Below are 23,886 nucleotides of genomic sequence, written 5' to 3' on the forward strand. Positions count from 1 at the left end.
GAGGCTGGGAGGGAAGGCCAGGGCCAGGCCCCCCTGCCCAGAGACCACGCTCAGGTGCCAGCTTCTGGGGCCCAGAGGCCAGGAGAAACCACAACACCAGACACGAGTTAGGTATAAAATAAGCCGAGCGGAGGCCTGGAGAGCTGCTTTGAATCTTCACCCTGGGAATTTTAATGTATCCAATGCAAGTCTGTATTACATTGACAAGCAGAAAAGCAACAAGGTTTCATCTTTCAAATATGTGACAAGTACTTGGAGGAGAGTGGACTGACCAGACCTCGGGAGAGGGGCCTGTGCGTCCACCCAGGCATTCACACAGGAGGTGCTGGCCTCCCTGCCCCGACTCGGCTCCTCTGCGAGGGGGGCATGGCCAGTGGAGACTCGGAGGCAGGGGGCGCTGGACTCTGAGAGGCGCCGGCAGAACTAGAGACTGGGTCCCATGACCTCGTCGGAGAACACAGGCCAGGGGGTGGCCAGTGCGGCAGGCCTGAGCCTGGGGGCCCCCCACGGGTGACCCCTGAGCCTGGGGGCCCCCCACGGGTGACCCCTGGCTGGGGCCAGAGCACTCGGGGGGCCTGGCCTCCCAGCCCAGCTTGCTCACCACGCTGCCAGCGGACCTGCTGGACACAGACAGCCACATGCTGCAGGCCTGCTGCGATGACCGTGTGGACCTCCTGGACCAGTTTTACTGGCCGCCCCTTAGCCTGTCCTTGGCCGCAGGTGAGTGCCTGGGAGGCTGGGGGCTCTGCTGATACCCCCCTGCCCACAAGCACCCCGTTTTGCTGACATGCTTTCCAGGCTGGGGAGAAGGCTGAGGCTCCAGAGACCCATCTTCTCGGCCTACCGCTGCCAGCCTGCGCGCTCTGGGAAAGGACGGTGCTCCCAGGGGTCTGGGGGCCCAGGGGGCCAGGGCCCATAATGGGGGTGCAGTCAGGGCCACACAGGGGCACCAACAATGGGGGGCTGTGCGTGCGCACCCAGGCCCACAGGCCTAAGAGGGCCTGGCCTCACTCAGCGCACCTGCCTGTCAGCCGAGTTTCCACAGAGAGGGGCCAGGAAGGGGCCTGTTCAGCCCCACACAGCAGGGCCGAGTGGACCCACCTGTACAAGACAGACTAGGAAGGTCCAGAGGCCGGGCGGCCAAACGGGCAGGCAGAGTCAAGGCTGCAGGGCGGGGAGAGCCACTGCCACTCCCGAGTTGACCTGCTGGGACCACTGGAACCAACCCGATGTTCCCTCTGCTGTGCGCGGCCAGCAGGACACAGAGCCTGGCACCCACAGGCTCTCAAAACCCAGGCCCACCAGGTCCCAGAGTGTGGGCAGGGCAGGACCGAGGGCGGGGGCAGGAGGCAGGCCAGGAAGAGGGGGAGCTCAGGCTGATCTCTCAGGCAGTTAGGAAGGAGGCTGGGCACAGAGGACTCTGCCCGCAGGCCAGGTGAGAAGACCCCAGGTGGGCCCAGGGGGAAGGGAAGCTGTTGGGCTGTAGGAGGCAGCTCTGGGTGCCAAGCAGCCCCGAGACCCTCACCGCGTTGTCCCCGACATCCAGGCAGACCATAGCATCCTTGCTTCTCTCAGGGAGGGGGACCAAAGCTGGACGGGGTGGAACCGGCAGGGCAGAGCGGGGGGTCACACGAGGTCTAGGAACTGTGCAGTGACCCCAGGAGGCAGTTCCGGGCCCCGCCCCCCATGTCAGACAGGAGGGCGCTCTGGAGTTTGTCCAGGTCTCAGGTTTTGCTCTGGGCCGGGGCGGGGGGGGGGGGGGGGGGGGGGGGGGGGGGGGGAGGGGGGGTGCTTTGGAACCCCTCCGAGGACCACCCTCTCCAGGCAAGGCTCTTCTGAACTGGACTCCGGAGTCACACTGCACACTGACCCCAACTCCTCACCTAGGGAGGGCCCTTCGAGGCCAGGCTTGGCCTTCCCCACCCCGCGCCAGCCCCAGCCTCCTGGGCGTCCACGGAGGGGTTTTCTGGGGAAACTGCAGCCCGGATCAGCACAGCTGCTGGCCTCCCAGAGCGTGGGAGAGAGTAAGAGCCTGCTTATTTCAGAGAGAAGCTCAAGGAAAAGCATGGGGTGACCCGAGGGAGGCTGAACAGGCAAGCGAAGGGGCGGAGGGCGGAGGGGCAGCGGGACAGCGGGGCGCCGGCTCCCGGCCGGGGGAGGGCAGCGGGAGGGGAGGCGCCGGCCTGCCAGAGGAGGAAGCGGCCGCGCCCCCGGCTTCGGCTTCACCCCGGGGCCTTCTTGGCCCGAACCTGACCCCTGACTTCCGGCCAGATCTGGACCACCGCCGCTGTCTTTCCCCCTTTTCCTGTGCGCGCTGGGGAAAGGACAGTCAAGGGCCAGACCCCAACAAAGCTAGTCCTGCTTCACGCAGAACTGGGGGGCACCCCGAGGGTCCCCTGGGGCCGTCACTCGGCACGGTCACCGGCCCGGAGCGCTCAGTCCGGACGGGCCGGAGCCCCCCAGGGCGGACCTCCATGACCTGCCGCTGTGGCGCGGGGCAGTCCCCGCCGCGCGCTCCCCCCGGGTCCGGCTGGGACCTCGCGGTCCCCCAGGCAGGACCTGGGAAGGAGGCGGGCGGACGGCGCGACCAGTCAGAGTCAGGCTTCCGCGGGCGTCCGGTTCGGCCCAGGCGTGTCCGACTCTGTGCGACCCCACGGACTGCAGCATCCCTGTCAATCAGGCGCGGCCCGGGCAACCGGGAGGCGAGCCCGGGGCGGGACTTCCTGTCGGGGCGGCGGGGCTTCCGGGGCGGCGGGACTTCCTTTCGGGGCGGTGGCGCTTCCGCCGCTGCGGCGCCTCAGATGGCCGCGCTCCGCGCAGCGCTAGCGGCCTCTCTCGCGGTAGCCCGCGCCCGGCCGCCGCCCCTCGGCCGCCGCCCGCCGTCCGCCCGCTGCTCCGCGTTGGCCGGCGCCATGGAGCCCGCGCCCCGCTGGCTGGCCGGGCTGCGCTTCGACAACCGCGCCCTGCGCGCGCTGCCGGTGGAGACGCCGCCGCCCGGCCCGGAGGGCGCCCCGTCCGCGCCGCGGCCAGTGCCCGGCGCCTGCTTCAGCCGCGCGCGGCCCGAGCCCCTGCGGCGGCCGCGCGTCGTGGCGCTGTCGGAGCCCGCGCTGGCGCTGCTGGGCCTGGACGCACCGCCCGCCGCCGACGCCGCCGCCCGCGAGGCGCGCGAGGCCGAGGCTGCGCTCTTCTTCAGCGGCAACGCGCTGCTGCCGGGCGCCGAGCCCGCCGCGCACTGCTACTGCGGCCACCAGTTCGGCCAGTTCGCCGGGCAGCTGGGCGACGGCGCCGCCATGTACCTGGGCGAGGTGTGCACCGAGGCCGGCGAGCGCTGGGAGCTGCAGCTCAAGGGCGCGGGGCCCACGCCCTTCTCCAGGTGTGTTTGGGGGTGCGCCCGCGGGTGAGGCGTGTGGCCCGGGACCCCAGAGCGAGCTGCGCAGGCGCGCCCGGGCCGAGGCCCAAGGGCCGAGGCCCAAGGCCCGGAGCTGTGCGCGGCTCCTGGCCGCCCCCGAGCGCCCCCGCGCCCCCGCCTGGCGCGGTGCGGCCCTGCGGCCTTTCGGTCGGGCTGAGCGTCTGATCCCGCCGCGCTGGCCGCTGCCCGTGCTCTGTTCTGATAAACGACCCACCGACTTCGGAGCCAGTTCTGCGCGTGACGCGCTCGTGTTTACCGCGTGCCCCGCGGGGCTGCCAGCGCTCCGGCGCTCAAGGCTTCGTCTGAATGCTGACCGGGCCGTCGGCTTGCCTCCCACACACTTGGCACCGCGGATGCCTACTTACTCCGAGCACTTGGGGCCAGCCCTGCTCTGAGGGCGCAGTGAGGTGGGCGCTGTCCGTGCTCCTCCGGGGGCTCGCGCTGCCGGCCTGGGTCCGGATCCCTACCCAGCAGGGTGCCCAGCTGTCCCGCCTCTGCTGTATGCCCTCGGCTGACAGTCTGTTCTGCTCTTTAACACAAAAAAGTTCATATCCGTCGCCCATACTGGTAAATGCCTGTTGAATGGCCAGAAGAATTACACCTAACTTGGAGTTTTATGTTCAAAGACAGTCTGAAGGTGTGGCTGTTGTCTGGCCCCTCCCATGAGCTCTCGCCGCCCCTCACCCCAACTTCTGTAGCAGCTCCACCTCACAACCTAGTCTTCAAACCTTTCTGTGTCTGAGACGTCCTAAGTTCAGCCTGGCACCCCCACCACGGTCCTGGAACAACCTGCTCAGAGTTGTCTGCACCTTCGGTCATGTGTAAACGTCTCACACTGGGGCTTGCACACTGTATGAGCATCTTTCAACTTCCTGTGTTCACTTTGACTATTCGTTTTTGTTATAAAATCATTTTTTTGAGAGTAACATGCTGCTGGAAGTTGCTTTTAATGTTTGGAGACTTGAGTTGTAAGTCAGTGTTTCCAGACCTGAAGTCCTTTAAAAGAAAGGGGCTGTCTGACTGTTCACAGACTTGTGCCCACCTACCAGCCCCAGCGTTTCCTGGGGTCCCCAGCCTCAGCAACACTTGAGGCTGGCATCTGAAGTGGTGTGAGTGGGTTAGGCCAGCAGCTGCTGGCGTCCCCAGGTGTGAGCTGGGGGTGGAGGGATGGCAGGTGCAGCAGTGCTTGCCATGTGCCCCTCTCTGTGGGGCAGGGTTAGGGAAGGCCCTGTACCCTTGCTGTGTGATCATTATACGGTTCTGGTTTCTGCTTGGGGTACCTTGCCCTGGGCGAGGAGGTAGCTGGTCTGTTTCTGGATCATTTTTCACCAGAGCCACAAGTAGCTTGAACACTGCTGGCTTCCTGCTGAACAGGCCAGGGCGGGGGGGAGTGACGCTTGAGGACAGATTACAGACCGCAAGGGGGTGAGTGGAATGCAGCTGAGTCTCACCAACCAGAGGCAGGTGCGGTCAGCCTGCAGACAGCCCTGGGGTGACCGTCAGGCCTGGTTTCTAGAGGTGTCAGTCACACCTGGAATAAGCCCCTCCTGGGTGAGGGGGAGGCAGGAGGCCGAGGTGGTCCCCACGCCGCGTGGAGGCCCACGGAGGTCTCTGCTGGCCGCTGGCCCCACTCTAGGCATATGCCCCAGCACCTCGAGCTCATGCCGGCCTCTTCCCTGCAGAGGACGTGGGTAGGGGTGCATCCCAGGCACCTTCATGCAGCGTCCTTGTCCTTTGGCAGGTGAGACGGAAGTGAGCCCAGCGGTTTTTTTTCCTAGAGAATTTTCTAAGTGCCTTCCCACTGGGGGAGTGCTTGGATGCTTCCATGCCCTGGGCCAGGCCAGGGCACCAGGCCCAACTCTGAAGGGCAGAGATCCAAACTCACTTTGTTGTGGTTGCTTGCTGGGTGGGGGCTCTTAGAGGTTGAGGTGTCAGCCCCCTTGCCTTACAAGGAGGGCCAAGGACCTGGCTCATGCAGGCCGGCTGTTCCCGTGCACTGCTGTGACTTTCCTGTCATTTAAAAAAACACAGAGTAAGAAACCTTGGATATCGTCACTCCGTTCAAATGGGTGAAAAGCTGAACACACTGAAAAATCAACAGGTCTTCTTGGATCTGCAAGAAAAGGGAGGTCAGAGGGCAAATCGCTGCCCACCCCCGCCCCGGCCCCGACTGGAGAGACTGACAGGCAAAGCCAGAGAATTGTGCATCACCAGAGCAGGAGTCTCCAGGAACACTTGCCCTGCGAGTGATGATTTGCTGGAGGCTGAGTGCAGACAAGCCAGTTAAAACCCCAAGGGCCCCAGTCACAAGGGGCCCCTGCGTTTCGCTGAGTTTTATCTCCTGGAGCTCCACTAGGTCCTCACAGTGAATGCTGGTGGAAAATCCCTTTGTGCTTCTGGCAGGAGTGGGGAAATGGAGCCGTTTGAAGTTCACAGGAGCACCGTGTTCTTAGCAAGCTTGCCCTCAGGGGGAGCTAATTAACCCGAGGCTGACCTGCTGGGGTCTTATCAGAGCCTGACTGACCTGGGGAAGGGAGAGGGCCCGGCTCCAGCCTCGGGCGGAGGGGAGGCTGAAAGCGCCTGTGTATGTTCTCGGCTCAGAGGCTAGCTTATAGCTGTTCTCTTTGCCCCGAACATCATGCCTGGCTATCAAGAAAAAATTATAAAACATACTGAAAGGCAGAAAACACAGTTGGAAGCGACAGAGCCAGCATCAGAATTAGCCGCAGACATGGCAGAGGTGTTGGAACTATCAGGCCGAAGGCTTGGCATGACTGTGATTAATATGTCAGAGGCTCTAATGGATAAAGTAGGCAGCATGCAAGAACAGATGGGCGATGCGAGCAGCGAGATGGAAGTTCTGAGAAAGACCAGAAGGAAGTGCTAGAGATTTCTAGTAAAAACACTAACAAAAATGAAGAATGCCTCTGATGGACATATTACTAGACTGGACACAGATGAGGAAAAATCTCTGAGCTTGGGGATATCTCAGGAGACACCTACAAAGATGCAAAGGAAAAACTGAAAAGCCCAAACACTGTCGCAAGAACTGCAGGGCTGCAAACAAGACAGGCAGCATGCAGCAGGATGCCAGGAGAGAAAAAGGGGATGGAAGACACACTTACTGTGGTGACTGAGAATTTCCCCAGATTAATACCAGGTACCAAACAGATGCAAGAAGCTCAAGAGTACACCAAGCAAGGTAAATGTCTGCCTGACCCCCCTGCAAAAAAAACACTACACCTAAGCTTACAATTTTCAAACTACAGAAAAGCAAAAATAAAGGGAAAAAGTGAAAAAAGCTAGAGGAAGGACACACTTCACGTACAGAGGAGCAGAGATTAGAATGACGGCTGACCTCTCAAAAGCCAGGCGAGCAAAGGAAAGCGGAGTAAGGGGAGAAAATTCACCCACCTAGGATTCTGTGCCCTGTGGAATCATCCCTTAGTGAAGGAGACAGACTACCTCAAACGAAAGTTGAGGGAAATTGTTACCATTAGATCTGTTTTGCAAAAAATGCTGAAAGATGTAGAGAATGACAAAGATACAGGTCAGGAGCTTGAATCCACATAATCACAGGAAGAGCACGGGAGAAGGCAGTGGGCGCAGAATAAAAGCTTCACTTTTCATCTTTACTGACACAGCAGGAAATAGCTCAAAGTAGTAGAGACAATGCGTTTGATCATATGTGAGTGAAATTGATGACACCAAATGGAATAAGGGATGGGAGGAAGGGGTTGGGATTATCTTTGTTATTATAAAGTACTCATACTCCCTATGGAGTAGTACAGTGTGCTGGAAAGTAGAGTTGCATTAGTTGTGAATGTGTATTACAAACTCAAGGGCAGCCATTTTTCAAAGAGTAAGAAAGCAAAACACAAAAAGCATTACTGATATGCCAGGAGAGAGCTAGTGACAAAGGGGAAAATAGAATCGCAAGATGCTCAATTAGAGCCACAAAAGATGGGGGAGGGGAGGGAAAAAAAGGAGGAAAAGGAGTCAAGGGAAAACACTCTGGCCTAAACATGTTGATCTAAATGCACTAATTAAAACACAAGATACTGTCAGAAGAATTCTTAAAAAGTCTTAGATGTCGTCCATAAGAAATCCACTTTAAATATGAAAACGCGTAGATTAAAAGTAAATGGATACTAGTGTGCCATGCTAACACTAATCTAAAAACAAGCCGGAGGAGCCATATTAGTTCCAGAAAGAGTGGACTTTGGAGTAAGAAAAGTTACTGGGATAAAGCGGGGGCCAGCGTGGCAGAACAGTCCTTAAGGGGAGTGAGTGAAAGTCGCTTAGTCGTGTCCGACTCTTCGTGAGCCCATGGACAATACAGTCCATGGACTTCTCCAGCCCAGAATACTGGAGTGGGTAGCCTTTCCCTTCTCCAACAGATCTTCCTGACCCAGGGATCAAACCAAGGTCTCCTGCATTGCAGGTGGATTCTTTATCAACTGAGCTATCAGGGAAGCCCGTCCTTAAGGTATATGTGTCAAACAGCAGCATCAGAGTGCCATTTGGCAGAAACTGACAACTTCAGAGAGGCGTAGAGGAACCCGCTATCATAGTTGAGACTTCAACACCCCTCTATCAGAAATGGACAGAGCCAACAGGCAGAAAACTGATAAGGACACTTTTGAGCTCAGTTCACACCGTCGGTCAACTGGATGTGATGAACATCTGGGCCTACTCCTTCTAACAACAGAGCACACACTCTTCTCAGGCCCACATGGAACATTTATCCCGGTAGACCACAGTCTAAGCCAGAAAACACACCTAAACAAATTTTTTAAAATAGTGTCTGTTCTCAGGCCACAATGGAATCAAAGTAGAAATCAATAACAGATCACTGCTGCTGCTAAGTCGCTTCAGTTATCTCCAACTCTGTGCGACCCCATAGACGGCAGCCCACCGGGCTCCCCCGTCCTGGGATTCTCCAGGCAAGAACACGAGTGGGTTGCCATTTCCTTCTCCAAGGCATGAAAGTGCAAAGTGAAAGTTGAAAGTGAAGTCGCTCAGTTGTGTCTGCCTCTTGGCAACCCCATGGACTGCTGCCCACCAGGCTCCTCCGTCCATGGGATTTTCCAGGCAAGAGTACTGGAGTGGGTTGTCATTGCCTTCTCCCAACAGATCACTGGAAACCCCCAAATTCTTGGAGATTATGCAACATACTTCTAAACGCATGTCAGTTGCTTCCGTCATGTCTGACTCTTTCCAGCTCCATGGACTGTAACCCACCAGGCTCCTCTGTCTGTGGAATTCTCCAGGCAAGAATACTGGAGTGGGTAGCCATTCCCTTCTCTAGGGGATCTTCCCAACCCAGGGATCGAACCTGAGTCTCTAGCATTGCAGGCAGATTCTTTACCATCTGAGCCACCATCCCAAGAGAAATTTTTAAATGTTTTGAACTAAATGAAAGTGAAAATATCAAATGTGTGGGGTACAGTGAAAGCAGAGCTTTTATATTTATAGCAGTGAGTGAGTGCATATGTTAGTAAAGAGAAGAGATCTAAAACCAGTATTTAAGCGTCCACCTGGGAAACCACAAAGAAAAGAGCAAATCCAATCCAAAGTAAGCAAAAAAAAAACATTGTATGTGTTGGTGGCATAGTGGTGAGCATAGCTGCTTTCCAAAGTAAACAAAAAATAAAAAGAATGAGCAGAAATCAATGAAATTGAAATAGGAAATAAATAGAGGAGAAATCAGTGAAATCAGAAGCTTTCTCTTTGAAAATATCTGTAAAATCAATAGGCCTCTAGCGAGGCTAACTGGGAAAGAAAGTTAGGACGCAGTTACAAATACCGGGAATCAAAGAGGGAAGATCATACAATTCGTATAGACATTAAAAGGAAATTAAAAGACTTTGAACATACTACGTTCACAAATTTGCTAGCCTAGATGAAAAGGACCAATTCCTTGAAAGACAAAATTTGTCAAAACTCACAAGAAAAAATAGACAATCTGAATAGGCCTATATATATTAAAGAAATTGAACCAATTAGTAGCCTTCCAAAACAGAAAGCATCAGGCCCAGGTGAGTTTGCTGGTGAATTCTACCAAACATTTAAGGACAAAATTACGCCACTCTTTTCAGAGAATGGGAGCAGAGGAACTAATCCCTGACTCATCCTGAGTCCAGCGTTGCCCTGACGCCAGATCTAGACAAAGGCAGCACAAGAAAACGGTAGGCCAGATCCCTCATGGACACAAAGCATTCCTCAACAGAACATTGCAAACAGAATCCAACAATGTAGGAAAAGAATCATACATCACCACCAAAGGGATTTATTCCAAGTATGCAGGGCTCGTTCAACTTTCAAAACTCAATCGATGTGATCCATCAGATCAACAGGCTAAAGAAGGAAAATCATATATTAGTTGAAGTAGAAAAGGCATTTGACAGACTCTAACACTCTTCATGATAAATCAGACATAGAGAGGAACTTCCTCAACTTTATTAGAGTTTCTACAGAAAACCTATAGCTAAATTGTCATCATGAGAAAACCTATAGCTACTTCATCATGAGAACCTCAGAGCTTTCCCACTAAGGTCATAAACAAGGCAAGGATGTTCCATCTCACCACTGCTTCTCAGCAGCCCTGGAGGTCCTCACTAATGCAACAAGGTAAGAAAATCAAAGGCATACACATTGAGATGGAAGAAATAAAAAACTGTCTTTGTTTGCAAATGGACATCTATGCAGAAAATCTCAAAAGAATGGACCAAAATGAGCTCGGAGCAGTTAGTGGAATTTGAAATTAAAAACACTGTTTACATTAGCATTGCTGAAAATGAAATACTTAGGTGGGAATCTAACAAAAGATCTCTATGAGGAAAAGTACAAGACTGATAAAAAAATAAATAACTAAATCAGTGTAAAGATGTTCCATGTTCATGGATAGGAAGATTTAATATTGCCAAGATGTCAGTTCTTCCCAACTCAGTCTATAGATTCAGTGCAACCCCAATTAAAGTCTCAGCAAGTTATCTTGTAGAAATTGACAAAATGATTCTAAAATTTTTATCAAGAGGCAGAAAACCCAGAACAGCTCAATATTGAGGGAGACGAACAAAGTCAGGACTGGCAGCGCCCCCACTTCAAGACTGACTGTACAGCTGTGGTAATCAAGAGGGTGTAGTTTTGCCCAAAGAATGGATAGATCAGTGGAACAGAGCAGAGAGCCCAGAAATAGACCTGCATGAACATGGGTCTTTGACAAAGGGGCAAAGGCAATCCGATGGAGCAGTGATAGTATTTTCAACAGGTTTTACTGGAATAACTTTCCAATCCCAAAGAAAGGCAATGCCAAAGAATGCTCAAACTACCACGCAACTGTACTCATCTCACACGCTAGTAAAGTAATAGTTAAAATTCTCCAAGCCAGGCTTCAGCAATATGTGAACCGCGAACTTGCAGATGTTCAAGCTGGTTTTAGAAAAGGCAGAGGAACCAGAGATCAAATTGCCAACATCCGCTGGATCATCAAAAAAGCAAGAGAGTTCCAGAAAAACATCTATTTCTGCTTTATTGACTATGCCAAAGCCTTTGACCGTGTGGATCACAATAAACTGTGGACAATTCTGAAAGAGATGGGAATACCAGACCACTTGACCTGCCTCTTGAGAAGCCTGTATGCAGGTCAGGAAGCAACAGTTAGAACTGGACATGGAACAACAGACTGGTTCCAAATAGGAAAAGGAGTACATCAAGGCTGTATATTGTCACCCTGCTTATTTAATGTCTATGCAGAGTACATCATGAGAAACGCTGGGCTGGATGAAGCACAAGCTGGAATCAAGATTGCCGGGAGAAATATCAATAACCTCAGATATGCAGATGACACCACCCTTATGGCAGAAAGTGAAGAGGAGCTAAAAAGCCTCTCGATGAAAGTGAATGAGGAGAGTGAAAAAGTTGGCTTAAAGCTCAACATTCAGAAAACTAAGATCATGACATCTGGTCCCATCACTTCATGGGAAATAGATGGGGAAACAGTGGAAACAGTGTCAGACTTTATTTTGGGGGGCTCCAGCATCACTGTAGATGGTGACTGCAGCCACGAAATTAAAAGACGCTTACTCCTTGGAAGGAAAGTTATGACCAACCTAGACAGCATATTAAAAAACAAACGTTACATTGTCAACAAAGGTCCATCTAGTCAAGGCTGTGGTTTTTCCAGTGGTCATGTATGGATGTAAGAGTTGGACTATAAAGAAAGCTGGGTGCTGAAGAATTGATGCTTTTGAACTGTGGTGTTGGAGAAGACTCTTGAGAGTCCCTTGGACTGCAAGGAGATCCATCCTGGGTGTTCATTGGAAGGACTGATTCTGAAGCTGAAACTCCGGTACTTTGGCCACCTGATGTGAAGAGTTGACTCATTTGAAAAGACCCTGATGCTGGGAAAGATTGAGGGCAGAAGGAGAAGGGGACAACAGGATGAGATGGTTGGATGGCATCACCAATTCAGTGGACATGGGTTTGGGTGAACTCTAGGAGTTGGTGATGGACAGGGAGGCCTGGCGTGCTGTGGTCCATGGGATCACAAAGAGTCGGACATGACTGAGCGACTGAACTGAACTGGAACAACTGGAAGTCCACATTAAAAAAAAAAAAAAAAGAATCTAGGCACAGACCTGACGCCCTCTACAAAAATTACCTGAGAATGGATGACAGACCTACACACAAAATGCAAACTGTGAAACTCCTAGAAGATAAAACAGAGAATCTGAGTGACCTCGGGTATGGAAATGGCTTTTCAGATACAACACAGAAGGCAGGACCCATGAAATAAATGATAGGCTGGCCTTTATTAAATGTAAAACTTCTGTGAAAGTGTCAGGAGAACGGCAAGCCACAGACTGGGAGAAAATCTCTGCCGAAGACACGTCTGATAAATGTCTGTCATCCAAAACATACAAAGAGCTCTTAAAACTCAACAACAATAAAACAAACTTATTTTAAAATGGGGCAAAGACTTTGTTAGACAACTCCCCAAAGAAGATGCAGAGATGGCGTCTAAGCACATGGAAAGATATTTCACATCATGTGTCATCGGGAAAATGCAAATTAAAACCGTGAGACACCACTATACCCGTAAGAACGGCCAAGTTCCAGGACACTGACAACACAAAATGCTAGGAAGGGCATGGAGCAACAGGAAAGTACATCATCGCTTCTGGGAGTGCAGAATGGTCCGGCTGCTTGGGAAGACTGGTGGTCTCTTACCAAGCCAAATATGTTGTCACTGCATCATCCAGCAGTCATACGACGTAGTATTTACCCAAAGGAGTTAAAAACGTGTCCACATGGAACTCTGTATACGGATATTCACAGCAACTGTATTCCTAATTGCCAAAACTCAGAACCCACCAAGATGTCCTTCAAGGTGAAGAGATAGAACAGACAATGGAATATTATTCAGCAAAAGAATAAAAAGGAAAAAAAGAAATGAGCCATCAGGCCATTAAAGAACATGTTGGAAGCTTGGATGCATATCAGTAAGTGAAGAAAGTCAGTCTGAAAAGGTCACACAGTATGATTCCAAGTCTGTGACACTATGACATCCTGGAAGAGGCAACTCTGGAGACAGTGAAAAGACCAGGGGTTGGGAGGTGAGAGATGGCTCGGTGCAGCACAGAGGACTTTGGGCAGTGAAACTTCTCTGTGTGACCCTGTAGTCACGTGGGTCCCTGTCTGGGCAGTTGTCCAGACCCACAGGATGGGCAACACCAAGGGGGAACCCTGATGTAAACATGGGTTCTGGGGGTGGTGACATGTCAGTGTGGGTTCACTGACTGACGGATGTCCTGTCTGGGAGGAATGTTGATGCTGGGGGATATATGAGAAATCTCTGCCTTCTGATCGGTTTTGCTGAGAGCCTAACACTGCCTAGGAACATAAAGTCCATTTAAAACACTGGTTATGTCAGTTTAGGATAAGAAGAGAGCGTCCGAGTCATTCCGAGCTGCCCGAGGTGGACCGAGGCCCCCCCCCCCACTGCAGGTGGCACTGTGTCCGTTGCATTCTCTCACAAAGTGAAGCCTTCGACACACACCTGTAGACTTACAGGTGGGCATGTGCCCCAGGGAGTGGCTCTCCCTGTCTCAGTGTGGACTTGGCTCCCACGGCAGGCCGGGCACCCGTGCTGTGGGTCTAGACCTGCAGGACGTTAGGGGCATAGCATCTGGGGTCATTCAAAACAGACTCGCTCCATGGTGCCGCCAGAGCTGCCCCTGGGCTGGTTTTAGGAGCCGATAGCGGCTTTCCTCCTGTCCCTTTGGCCTGCAGCTGCGCCTGTGTTGCTGGTGCCTGGCAGTGACCTCTGTGCTTGACCTCAGACAGGCGGATGGCCGCAAGGTGCTGCGCTCCAGCATCCGAGAGTTCCTGTGCAGCGAGGCCATGTTCCACCTGGGCATCCCCACCACGCGGGCCGGCTCCTGCGTCTCCTCCCAGTCCACTGTCGTGCGTGACGCCTTCTACGACGGGAACCCGCGGCCCGAGCCGTGCGCCGTGGTGCTGCGCCTGGCCCCCACGTTCCTCAGGTAAGGCCCGCGCACTCACGTCCCCAGGCCAGGGGCTGGGGTCTGTGACCAGGGGCTGCCTCAGGTGCGGGGAAAGCAGCCTCTCCCGCCTGGTTGGGCGAGGGCCCGCGACGCCCAGCACACCCGCTCCCGGGGCCCCGTCTGCCGAGTGGAGGCCTCCTGCTGCCAGGCCTGTGTGTCCTCACGGCCACCAAGCTGCCTGGAATCAAGTGCTCGGTACCAGCCGACCCCATGGCTCGGCCGTCTCTGGCTCCGCCTTTGTCTCTGGGGTGGAGGTGCTGGGCCCCCAGGGCCAGACCAGATGGTCTGCTGAGGGCTGGTCTGTGTCACGTAGGTGGTCGGGCAGCACCCCTGGCCTCCACCCACAAACTGCTGGTAGTCGGCCCGTGTGACCAGCAAACCTGGCTCTGGACATTGCCCTGCCCCCTGGGGGTGTAGCTGCCCCACTGCTGACCCCAGCTCACCCCAGTACAGGCCTCCTCCCTCCATGAGACAGCACGGATCGCCTCATCCCCGCAGGGCGGCCATGGCTGTCCCGCCCCACGTGCCCTGGGAGGTGCCCTGTATCAGCCTGTGTCCCTGAAGATCAGCTGTGTTTGTATGGTTTGTCCCCCCCGACCCCTGCTCTGGCCACGGGCACTGGCAGCAACCCCCTTCCCGCCTCACTCAAGAGGGGAGGCGTCATGTTTAACCTGTGATCAACGTGGGTCTCCCCTCCAGGTTCGGATCCTTCGAGATCTTCAAGCCCAGAGACGAGCACACGGGCCGGGCGGGCCCCAGCGTGGGGAGGGATGACATCCGCCTGCAGATGCTCGACTACGTCATCAGCACCTTCTATCCCGAGATCCAGGCCTCTCACCGCGGAGACCATGTGCAGAGACATGCCGCCTTCTTCCGGGAGGTCAGTCAGGGCCGCCCCCAAGGGTGGGCGCTGGGGGTCCTGCCCTCTGAGGCCCCTCCTGTCCCAAACCCTCATCACCATCCACTGGCTTGGCCCAGGGCTAGCTTCTCCGATGCTGAGGGTCAGGGTCCTGGGACTGACCCCCATTTGAGCAGCCTCGAGGAGCCATGCAGAGATCTGGGGGGGGTCAGGGCTGGCAGGTGCTGGGTCTCCCGCGTGGGGCCTGTGCACACAGCTGCCCCCAGCACACACCCCTAAGCCTCTTGATTGGGGGACACGCTGACTGTCCTGGCTCAGGGCTAAATGCACCCCAGAACTCTCAAGCGTGGTCCCAGGGGCCTTGCAGGCGCTCCCGCAAGTGGGCACAGAGCAGCGTGCCCCACCTACACCCGGGGGCCACGTGCAGAGACACACTGGGGCAGCCTGGCCCCTCCCCAGACCCTTCAGTCAGTGTCTTCCCATCTGTCACGCGGGCAGTGCCAGGGAGGCTTGAGGCTCCGCTCACACCCAAGGTGGCGGCCTGAGCCTGTCCTCTTGGTCAGTGAAGCCAAGTGTGGTGCCGTCCAGTGCAGACAGTGCCTGCGGCTTCAGCAGGCGCACTGCGGGTGGGCTGCTCAGCGGGCCACAGGGCCGTCGGGCACACCTGTGGCTCGCAGGGCTCCCCCTGGCTGGGTGTGGGGCAGCAGGGCCGGCGCTGGGCCCTGGCTGCCCTGGTGGGCTGGTGGAGCCTCGTACCCTGCAGCCCCGGGTGAGGCTGGACCTGGGGTGGGTTTGCCTGATAACGTGGTGACTTGCTTCCTTCTTTCGACATGGTCTTCGCACGTGGGGGCCTGTATGGTGAGAACGTCAGGGTTCCCTGATTTCTCTGGTTTGGGTAAAAGCCACAGTAGTGAGTATGTAAGAGACGATGGACAGGGAGGCCCGGCGCGCTGCAGCTCATGGGGTCGCAGAGTCGGACGTGACTGAGCGACTGAACTGAACCGAAGAGACGGTGGTGTGTGGGAGTTCTTCCCAAGTCAGGGCAGGATGCTGGGCCGGCCCCGGGAGTCTCGCGGAGGGGCTGGGCCAGCGGGCGCAGCGGCGGCCGTCCTGTTGCAGGTGACCCGGCGCACGGCCCGGCTGGTGGCTGAGTGGCAATGTGTGGGCTTCTGCCACGGCGTTCTCAACACAGACAACATGAGCATCGTGGGGCTCACCATCGACTACGGGCCCTTCGGCTTCCTGGACAGGTGGGCATCCCGCTGCCTGCCATCGGCCCCCAGGGAGCCACACGTCATCAGCACGGGCATCACAGGCCTGCATGGCTGTTTTCGTGAAGGTTCTGTTCAGTGTTTGATTCTTAGCAAGGCCTGGTCAGCTAGCCATTCCCAGAGCAGGAATCCCCCAGAGGGCTTTAGCGCAGAAGCGTTTAACCAGCACCCTCCACTCTTGGGTAGAAAGTGGGCTGAAGGGGCAGGTGAGGCTGAAGGGCCCCGTGGGACAGGGCAGGACAGTGGTGTCCACCCGGGTCCCGCGGTGGGTCCCTTTAGGCACCACCCACTCTTGCCTGTGCGGCAGGTACGACCCTGGTCACGTGTGCAACGCCTCCGACACCGCCGGGCGCTACTCGTACGGCAAGCAGCCCGAGGTGTGCAGGTGGAACCTGCAGAAACTGGCCGAGGCCCTGGACCCCGCGCTGCCTCTCGAGCTGGCCGAGGCCATCCTGGCGCAGGAGTTCGACGCCGAGTTCGGCCGGCACTACCTGCAGAAGATGCGCCAGAAGCTGGGCCTCGTGCAGACGGAGCAGGAGGGGGATGGCGCCCTGGTGGCCCAGCTCCTGGAGACCATGCACCTGACCGGTGAGCGGGCGCGGCCTGTCATGGGCCGTGGCTGTCTGGGTCCCTGTCTCCCGTCCTCTGGGACTGCCTTTGCAAGGCGTATGTGACTTCCTGGCTGATCCGGCTCGGAGGCCCAGTGCTGCCCAATGGAAGTGGCCGGCCGGGCGCCTTGGGGAAAGCAGCCTTCACACGAGTGTGCTGTGAGCCACAGGCCAGGTCACACTGGCTCCCCTCCGTAGAGCACACTCCCTCCCGTCACTGCTGCGCACTTTCACACTGTGCGTCAGTCGAGGTGACCACGCAGGCTTGCTTCTTTGTCCCTGTGCTGTCTCTGTTTAAACTGCTTCTCACAGCCTGGTGGCTGGACGTCCAGCCTCGGGGTGCCATCTGCTGGCTGCGTCCTCACAGGGCAAAGTGGGGAGCAGGAACACGGAGCCACTGGAAGGGTTGCACCCTCGTACCCACCTCCCAAAGGCCCCGTCTCCAAACGCCATCCCCCTGAGGCTGGGAGGGGTCTCACAGACACCCCTTGCATGCTGGGGTAAACCCTGCATACTTGGTCCTTCTAGTGTTTTGCTGAGGTTCCTTACGTCTGTACTTACAAGGGACACTGGTCTGTGACTTTCTTTTCTCATCGTACCTTTGTTTGGCTTTGGTATCAGGACAGTGCTGGTTTCATGAAATGAGCTAGAAAATGTTTCCTCCTGTTTTTTAGAAGAGTCTAAGGATTGGTGTTAACTCTTCTTTAAATGTTTGGTAGACTTCACCATGAAGCCCTCTTGTCCTGACGTTTCATATGTCAGGAAGTTTACAATCTCTTTACTTGCTATGGGACTACTGAGATTTTCTTTTTCTTCCTGAGTCAGTTCTGGTATAATTTATGTTTTTTAGGAATCTGTTGTCTAAGTTATCTGAATTATTATTCATAGTGTCTTCTTAATCTTTTATTTCTGTCTAATCAGCAATGATATCGTCACTGTTACTTATTTTCTTTCTTTATTGCTTTCACTTAGTGAGTTCAGTCGTGTCCGACTCTTTGCGACCCCATGGACTGCAGCACACCAGGCCTCCCTGTCCATCACCAACTCTCAAAGCTTGCTCAAACTCATGACCATCAAGTCGGTGATGCCATCCGACCGTCTCCTCCTCTGTCATCCCCTCTTCTCCCGCCCCCAATCCCTCCAGCATCAGGGGCTTTTCCGATGTGTCAGTTCTTCCCATCAGGTGGCCAAAGTGTTGGAGCTTCAGCCTCAGCATCAGTACTTCCAATGAATATTCAGGACTGATTTCCTTTAGGAGTGACTGGTTGGATCTCCTTGCAGTCTAAGGGAGTCTCAAGAGTCTTCTCCAACACCATAGTTCAAAAGCATCAGTTCTTCAGCGGTCAGCCTTCTTTATGGTCCAACTCTCACATCCATACATGACCACTAGAGAAACCATAGCTTTGACTAGATGGACCTTTGTTGGCAAAGTAATACTTCTGCTTTTTAATATGCTGTCTAGGTTGGTTATAGCTTTTCTTCCCAGGAGCAAGCATTTTAACTTCATGGCTGCAATCACCATCTGCAGCGATTTTGGAGCCCCCAAAATGAAGTATCTCACTGTTTCCATTGTTTCCCCATCTATTTCCCATGAAGTGATGGGACCAGATGTCATGATCTTCATTTTCTGAATGTTGAGCTTTAAGCCAACTTTTTCACTCTCCTCTTTTTTCATCAAGAGTCTCTTCAGTTCCTCTTCACTTCCTGCCATAAGGGTGGTGTCATCTGCGTATCTGAGGTTATTGATATTTCTCCTGCCAATCTTGATTCCAGCTTGTGCTTCATCCAGCCCAGCGTTTCTCATGATGTACTCTGCATAGAAGTTAAATAAGCAGGATGACAATATACAGCCTTGATGCACTCCTTTCCCAATTTGGAACCAGTCTGTTGTTCCTTGTCCAGTTCTAACTGTTGTTTCTTGACCTGCATACAGATTTCTCAGGAAGCAGGTCAGGTGGTCTGGTATCCCCATCTCCTTAAGAATTTTCCAGTTTATTGTGATCCACACAGTCAGAGGTTTTGGTGTAGTCAATAAAGTCCATTTTCTATTGGTTTAGCTGAAACTTTGTCAGTTTTCCTGATCTTCTTGGAGAGCCGATTGTGGTCTCACTCTCCCGCTTCTCTTCTCTAGTTACCTCTGCTTTCATCTTCCTTCCTGTTAAGTTTGGTCTTATTTGTTCTTTTCCTGGTTCCTTAGGTATAAGATTAGGCTACTGATTTGAAATGTTTTTACTGAGAAGTAACTAATGTGTAGCATCTTACAAGTCTCAGGCGTGCAACATGAAACCATCACCACATACAGTTACTTTTTTTTTTTTCTGGTGATGAGAGTGCTGTTCTTTTAGTTCAGACATACATAACTATAAACTTCCCTCTGAGCACTGCTGCTTTTGGTTCATACCTCCAAGTGTTTTCTCATTTCCCTTGTGATTTCTTTTTAGACCCAATAGTTGATTAATTTTAACATTGTTATTCAGTTGCTAAATTGTTTCTGACTCTTTGCAACCCCATGGACTGCAGCATGCCAGGCTTCCCTATCCCAGGTCCATTGAGTCGATGGTAGCATCCAAAATACACCAGTGTTCTCAGGGTACTAAGACTAATTTTACGGCCTGACACCCGGTCTGTCCTGGAGAAGCTGCGAGCTTGGGTGGAGAGATGGGTTTGGTGGTGTTTCCTTGTTGACCTTCTGTCCAGGGGTCAGGTGCTGATATCCTGGCTCCTACAAAACTGCTAGACTCTCTGCCCTTCAGTTGTGTTTTGTTGCTGTCCATTGGGGTACAGTTTCTCTACCATGGATCCAGGGACTCCCCTGGTGGTCCAGTGGTTAAGAATCTTTCTTCCAGTGCAGGGGTCATGGGTTTGATCCTTTGTCGGGAAGCTAAGGTCTCAGGTGCCGCAGGACAGCTCAGCCCCTGCACATCTAGAGAAGCCCCACAAACCACAGGGAGGACCCAGCACAGCCAAAACATGCGCTTGCCCTTCAGTCTGAGTGCCTGCTCTGTGCGTGGGGCTCTCGTTTGACTGTCGTCTCTTCCTGCTGAGCCGACTCACCCGAATCTCACGCTCCTCTTTGTCGAGTGCTCACACAAAAGCCTACTTCTCTGGTGTTAGCACAGCCAGCCAGCTCTGTAGGTTACTGTTCGTGTGGTGTGTTTCTTCCATCTTTTCACCTTCAGCTTAAGTGTCTTCAGTGTCTTCCTGTCATTGGACCGTGTTTTGTATCCATCCTGCTGGTCTTTGCTCTTTGAATAGTGACGTTAATCCATTTACTTTGGCTGGGTGGGGGGGTCCTCTCAAGGTCTTAGTCCCCCAACCAGGGGTTGACCCCACCCCCTTGACAGTGAATGCGCAGCGCTGACCACGGGGCCGGGCAGCGCCCTGGTCCGTTCACTTTCCACGGGGCTGCAGGTGAGGAAGAACCGGCCGCTTCGCTGTGGCATCTTGCACCGTTTTTGCCCCTTGTTTTCTGTCGCCATGCTCGTGTTTAGGTGGCTTTTTGTGTACACCATTCTGGTTCCCCACTCCTGTCTGGTTTTGCCCGTTTCCTTAGGGGTTATGGTGACACTGATGTAGCCAGCCAGGCCAAGGACAGCACGCAACACACCTGTTAGCTCGTGTCCTCTGCTGGCTCAACCTTGCAGCTCCCAGAGCGTGCAGCGCTGAAGGCGCAGACAGTGATGGGGGCCAGGGCCGCCTCAGTGCCTGGACTGTTTATGCAGGTCACCAATGAAGAGACTGGGCTTAGAGGCCTTGGAAGATGGCGTGACTTGTCAGGTTCAGAGTGGGGACCAAGTTGGCGGCACAGAACAGGCTGGGGGTGGGGGGGTCAGGAACCCCTGCCCTGGCGCCCAGCAGGGCTCCACACACGTGTGCCGGATGAACGCGTGTGCTCGTCTGGTGACGGGGCGGCACCCTGAGCAGCTTTGTGTTCCAGGGGCTGACTTCACAAACTCCTTCTACCTGCTGAGCTCTTTCCCGGCTGCGCCGGAGTCCCCAGACCTGGATGAGTTCCTGGCCGCGCTGACTGCACAGTGTGCCTCCCTGGAGGAGCTGAGGCTTGCCTTCCGACCCCAGATGGATCCCCGGTGCGTGCTTGGGTCTTGCTTCCAGGGAATTTGTTTCCAGAGAAGGGAGGAATATTTAGAATAAAGCCATGGGTGGTCAGACCCTGGCTCTGTAGCCCTGAGGCCCGCCAGCCAGAGGAAAGGACGCGATGCTGATGCTGGATGGGGGCCAGGCAGCACAGGGTCAGGCATGGTGGCTTCTGCTCCAGGAAGAGCCTGGCTGTGGCCCGCAGTCTCCAGCCCCCACAGGCTCTCCGTACTGTTGTGTCCTGGGGGTGGGGCCCACACTCAACCCATCAAGTTTGGTGCCCAGCAGGAATCTAGTGTGGCAGTGTGAGGGAGGCTGAGCTGGCAGGACCTGCTGAGCACAGAGCCAGGGTGACTGAGAAGAGGGTGTCAGGGGCTGCCCTGCCCCCTCCCCAGGTGGAGCATCCAGCTGTGTTCTCCATGGGCGGGGTCAACACCAGGGGACGGGCCTGTCACGTTCCCCCATCTGCCCCACCCACCGGACCCGGGCTCCGCCCTGGCGGGGCCAAGCACAGCAGTGTGGCAGGCCGGGAGGGCCGGCCTGGGGCCCCTCACGCGCCCACTCCGCGCAGGCAGCTGGCCATGATGCTCATGCTGGCGCAGTCAAACCCGCAGCTCCTGGCGCTCATTGGCACGCGGGCGAGCCTGGCTCGGGAGCTGGAGCGCGTGGAGCAGCAGTCGCGGCTAGGGCAGCTGAGCGAGGCAGAGCTGCACAGCAAGAACAGGAGCCGCTGGGCCGCGTGGCTCCACGACTACAGGTGCCCCCTGCCCTCCCCCTGGTGCCCCTCCCCTCCCCCGCGCCGACCCCAACGCGGGCCAGGCTACGTGGCTGACGCCCAGTGGGTTGTAGGGCTCGGCTGGAGAAGGACCGGGAGGCCAGCGGCGACGTGGCCACCTGGCAGGCCGAGCGCACACGTGTCATGCGCGCCAACAACCCCAAGTACGTGCTGAGGAACTACATTGCACAGGGCGCCATTGAAGCTGCGGAGAACGGTGACTTCTCGGAGGCAAGGGCCGCCTGCCCCCCTCCCCCCCCACCAGCCCACCCCCCCCTCTCCGCCAACCTCCCCGACCGCGCGCTTCTCGTTGTGGAGGAGGCCGGTCCCCAACAGCCCCCCTCGCTCTCCACCCCCCTGCAGGTGCGGCGGGTGCTGAAGCTGCTGGAGACCCCTTACGGCGGGGAGGCAGAGGCTGCCGAGCCCGAGGGGGCCGCGGAGGCCAGCGAGGTGGCCGCAGAGACCAGCGGGGCGGCCGGCCGGCGGCGCTCCTACAGCAGCAAGCCCCCGCTCTGGGCGGCAGAGCTGTGCGTGACGTGATCCTCGTAACCGCCCTGGGGACTCCGCGCAGGAGGCCCCGGGGCCGAGCCCTTGAGTCCACGAGGCGGCTCCCGCTCCCGTCTCTCCGTGACGGCGGAGACGTCCAGTCAGGACCTGACCCGTCTCCACCCGACGCCGACTCGCCACCCCTGCCCCAGGCTCTGCTCCCCATGACATGCCCCACGCCCGCACCACGCGGCCCCCACCCACCTGGCGGGGGTGGAGGGGGGCGCGGCCCCCCAATAAACCGGCAGCCTCCTCAGTGGCCCCGCGTGGTTGCCCCGCCCCCCCCGCCCCGGAGACAGAGGCTGGAGGGCGGGTACACGTTTATTGCGGCCGAGCCGGGGCTCAGGCGTCCTGGTAGTAGTTGTTGAAGTTGATTCGCAGCAGGAAGTCCTCCAGGTGGGGCTGGTAGCCGCGGTTCACCAGCTTGCTCACCACTGCGAGGGGCGGGGCGGGGGAAGGGGCGGGTTCAGTGAGCCGGCGTAGCCCCGGCCCCAGCCCTCCCCCCGCCCCGGGGGGCGTCACCTTTGAAGAGGAAGCGGGAGTAGTACTTGAAGGCGCTGTAGGACTGCTGCATGAGGGCAAAGTTGGGGTGCTCGGGGCCGCGCGGGCCGCCGGCCGGGCCCCAGGGCTGGGAGATGAGCTGGCTGCGGAACTTGAGGACCAGGCTGAAGACGCTGTGGATGACGTTCATGACCGGCGCCGCCTTCTCCGTCAGCAGGCCCCTGGGGGGAGGCGGGGGCTGCAGTGGGTGCGCCCGAGCCAGGGCCGCGCGGGGGCAGGCCGCAGCTCACCTGAAGACCGCCTTGTGCAGGTACTCGGCGTGGGCGCGCTGTATCTCCTCCAGGTCGCCCACCGAGGCCAGCCTGGCCTGGAACTCGCACCAGCTGACGTGCAGGATCTGGTTGGCGATGTAGCCCTGGGTGACCTTGACGAAGTGCTGCATCTCGTGCTTGAAAAGCTGCAGCTGGCGGAACTGCGCCGAGCCGGCCGCCTGGCTCACCCGCGCTGAGGGGGGGAGAGGGGAAGGCAGGGGTGAGTGCCGCCGCCGGCGGCGCGGGCCCCTCGGGCCCCCCAGGCTCACCTGTGCGCTTGAGGTGGAAGCAGACGTCCTTGAGCGTCCACATCATGAGCTTCAGCTGCAGCAGGAAGGAGAAGATGCCGCCGTACCTGCTCAGGCAGCCCTCGGTGACCACGATGTTGAGAGGCCAGTCGACCTGGCAGGGAGGCCGGCTCAGTACAGCTGCATCCCGGGACCACCCCCACCGCCCGCGCCAGGGGGCGCTGCTGACCTTGTACCTGAGCTCCAGGCAGCTCAGCACGTCCGGGGCGTTGGGGGCGAACGTCTCGGGCAGGAACTTGAGGGCGAAGGAGAGGTTGGCGGCGTGCGGGCTGTCGCCGTGCAGGCTGTATTGCAGGGCCTTGCTCAGCACCGAGTTGAGCACCAGGGGGCTGAGAAGCTCCCCGGGCGTCTGGCCCGCCCCAAGCTGCAGGGACAGGACACAGCGTCCCAAAGCGTCCAGAGCCTGCCCGCCGCCCCTCTGGCGCCTGGCCCGCCCGAGCTCACCTTCTCGAAGAGCAGGTCGCTGAGGGACTGGGCGAACTCTCCGTCCTCCATCAGCAGGAAGTGCCTTAGCGCCTCGAAGTGCGCCCCGAGGTTCAGCTCCACGAAGAAGTAGTCGACCACGGCCTTGTTCACCAGGGAGACGCTGGCGGGAGGGGCCTGGAGTTACTGACCGTCGCGGGGCGGAGCCG

The 23,886-nt window shown here is 56.4% G+C and overlaps 2 protein-coding genes across 9 annotated transcripts in view; one reads left to right on the plus strand and one right to left on the minus strand.

The window, feature by feature from the left end:
- The first annotated feature begins 150 nt into the window (after window positions 1–150).
- On the plus strand, window positions 151–22,390 carry SELENOO (selenoprotein O). The gene is made up of 9 exons (XM_069581816.1): window positions 151–3,373; window positions 13,756–13,959; window positions 14,680–14,860; window positions 15,959–16,089; window positions 16,418–16,698; window positions 20,656–20,806; window positions 21,385–21,570; window positions 21,663–21,819; window positions 21,952–22,390. The coding sequence occupies exons 1-9, from the start codon at window positions 2,475–2,477 to the stop codon at window positions 22,135–22,137; spliced, it is 2,376 nt and encodes a 791-aa protein (XP_069437917.1). The 5' UTR covers window positions 151–2,474; the 3' UTR covers window positions 22,138–22,390.
- TUBGCP6 (tubulin gamma complex component 6) overlaps window positions 22,344–23,886 on the minus strand; it is a 23,254-nt gene continuing 21,711 nt past the window's right edge. Inside the window, exons 20-25 of one of the 8 annotated variants that reach the window (XM_069581810.1) lie at window positions 23,699–23,840; window positions 23,424–23,538; window positions 23,216–23,348; window positions 22,926–23,139; window positions 22,657–22,856; window positions 22,344–22,568 (exon numbers count right to left, since the gene is read on the minus strand). In XM_069581810.1, coding sequence (XP_069437911.1) covers window positions 22,388–22,568; window positions 22,657–22,856; window positions 22,926–23,139; window positions 23,216–23,348; window positions 23,424–23,538; window positions 23,699–23,840 — 985 coding nt within the window. In that variant the 3' untranslated portion in view covers window positions 22,344–22,387. Of the gene's footprint in view, window positions 22,569–22,656; window positions 22,857–22,925; window positions 23,140–23,215; window positions 23,349–23,423; window positions 23,619–23,698; window positions 23,841–23,886 lie in introns of all 8 variants that reach the window. The other 7 variants (XM_069581812.1, XM_069581809.1, XR_011255374.1 and 4 more) reach the window with 7 other exon arrangements.

The sequence above is a fragment of the Ovis canadensis genome, chromosome 3 (genome assembly GCF_042477335.2).
Source record: "Ovis canadensis isolate MfBH-ARS-UI-01 breed Bighorn chromosome 3, ARS-UI_OviCan_v2, whole genome shotgun sequence".
NCBI classification, from domain to species: domain Eukaryota; kingdom Metazoa; phylum Chordata; class Mammalia; order Artiodactyla; family Bovidae; genus Ovis; species Ovis canadensis.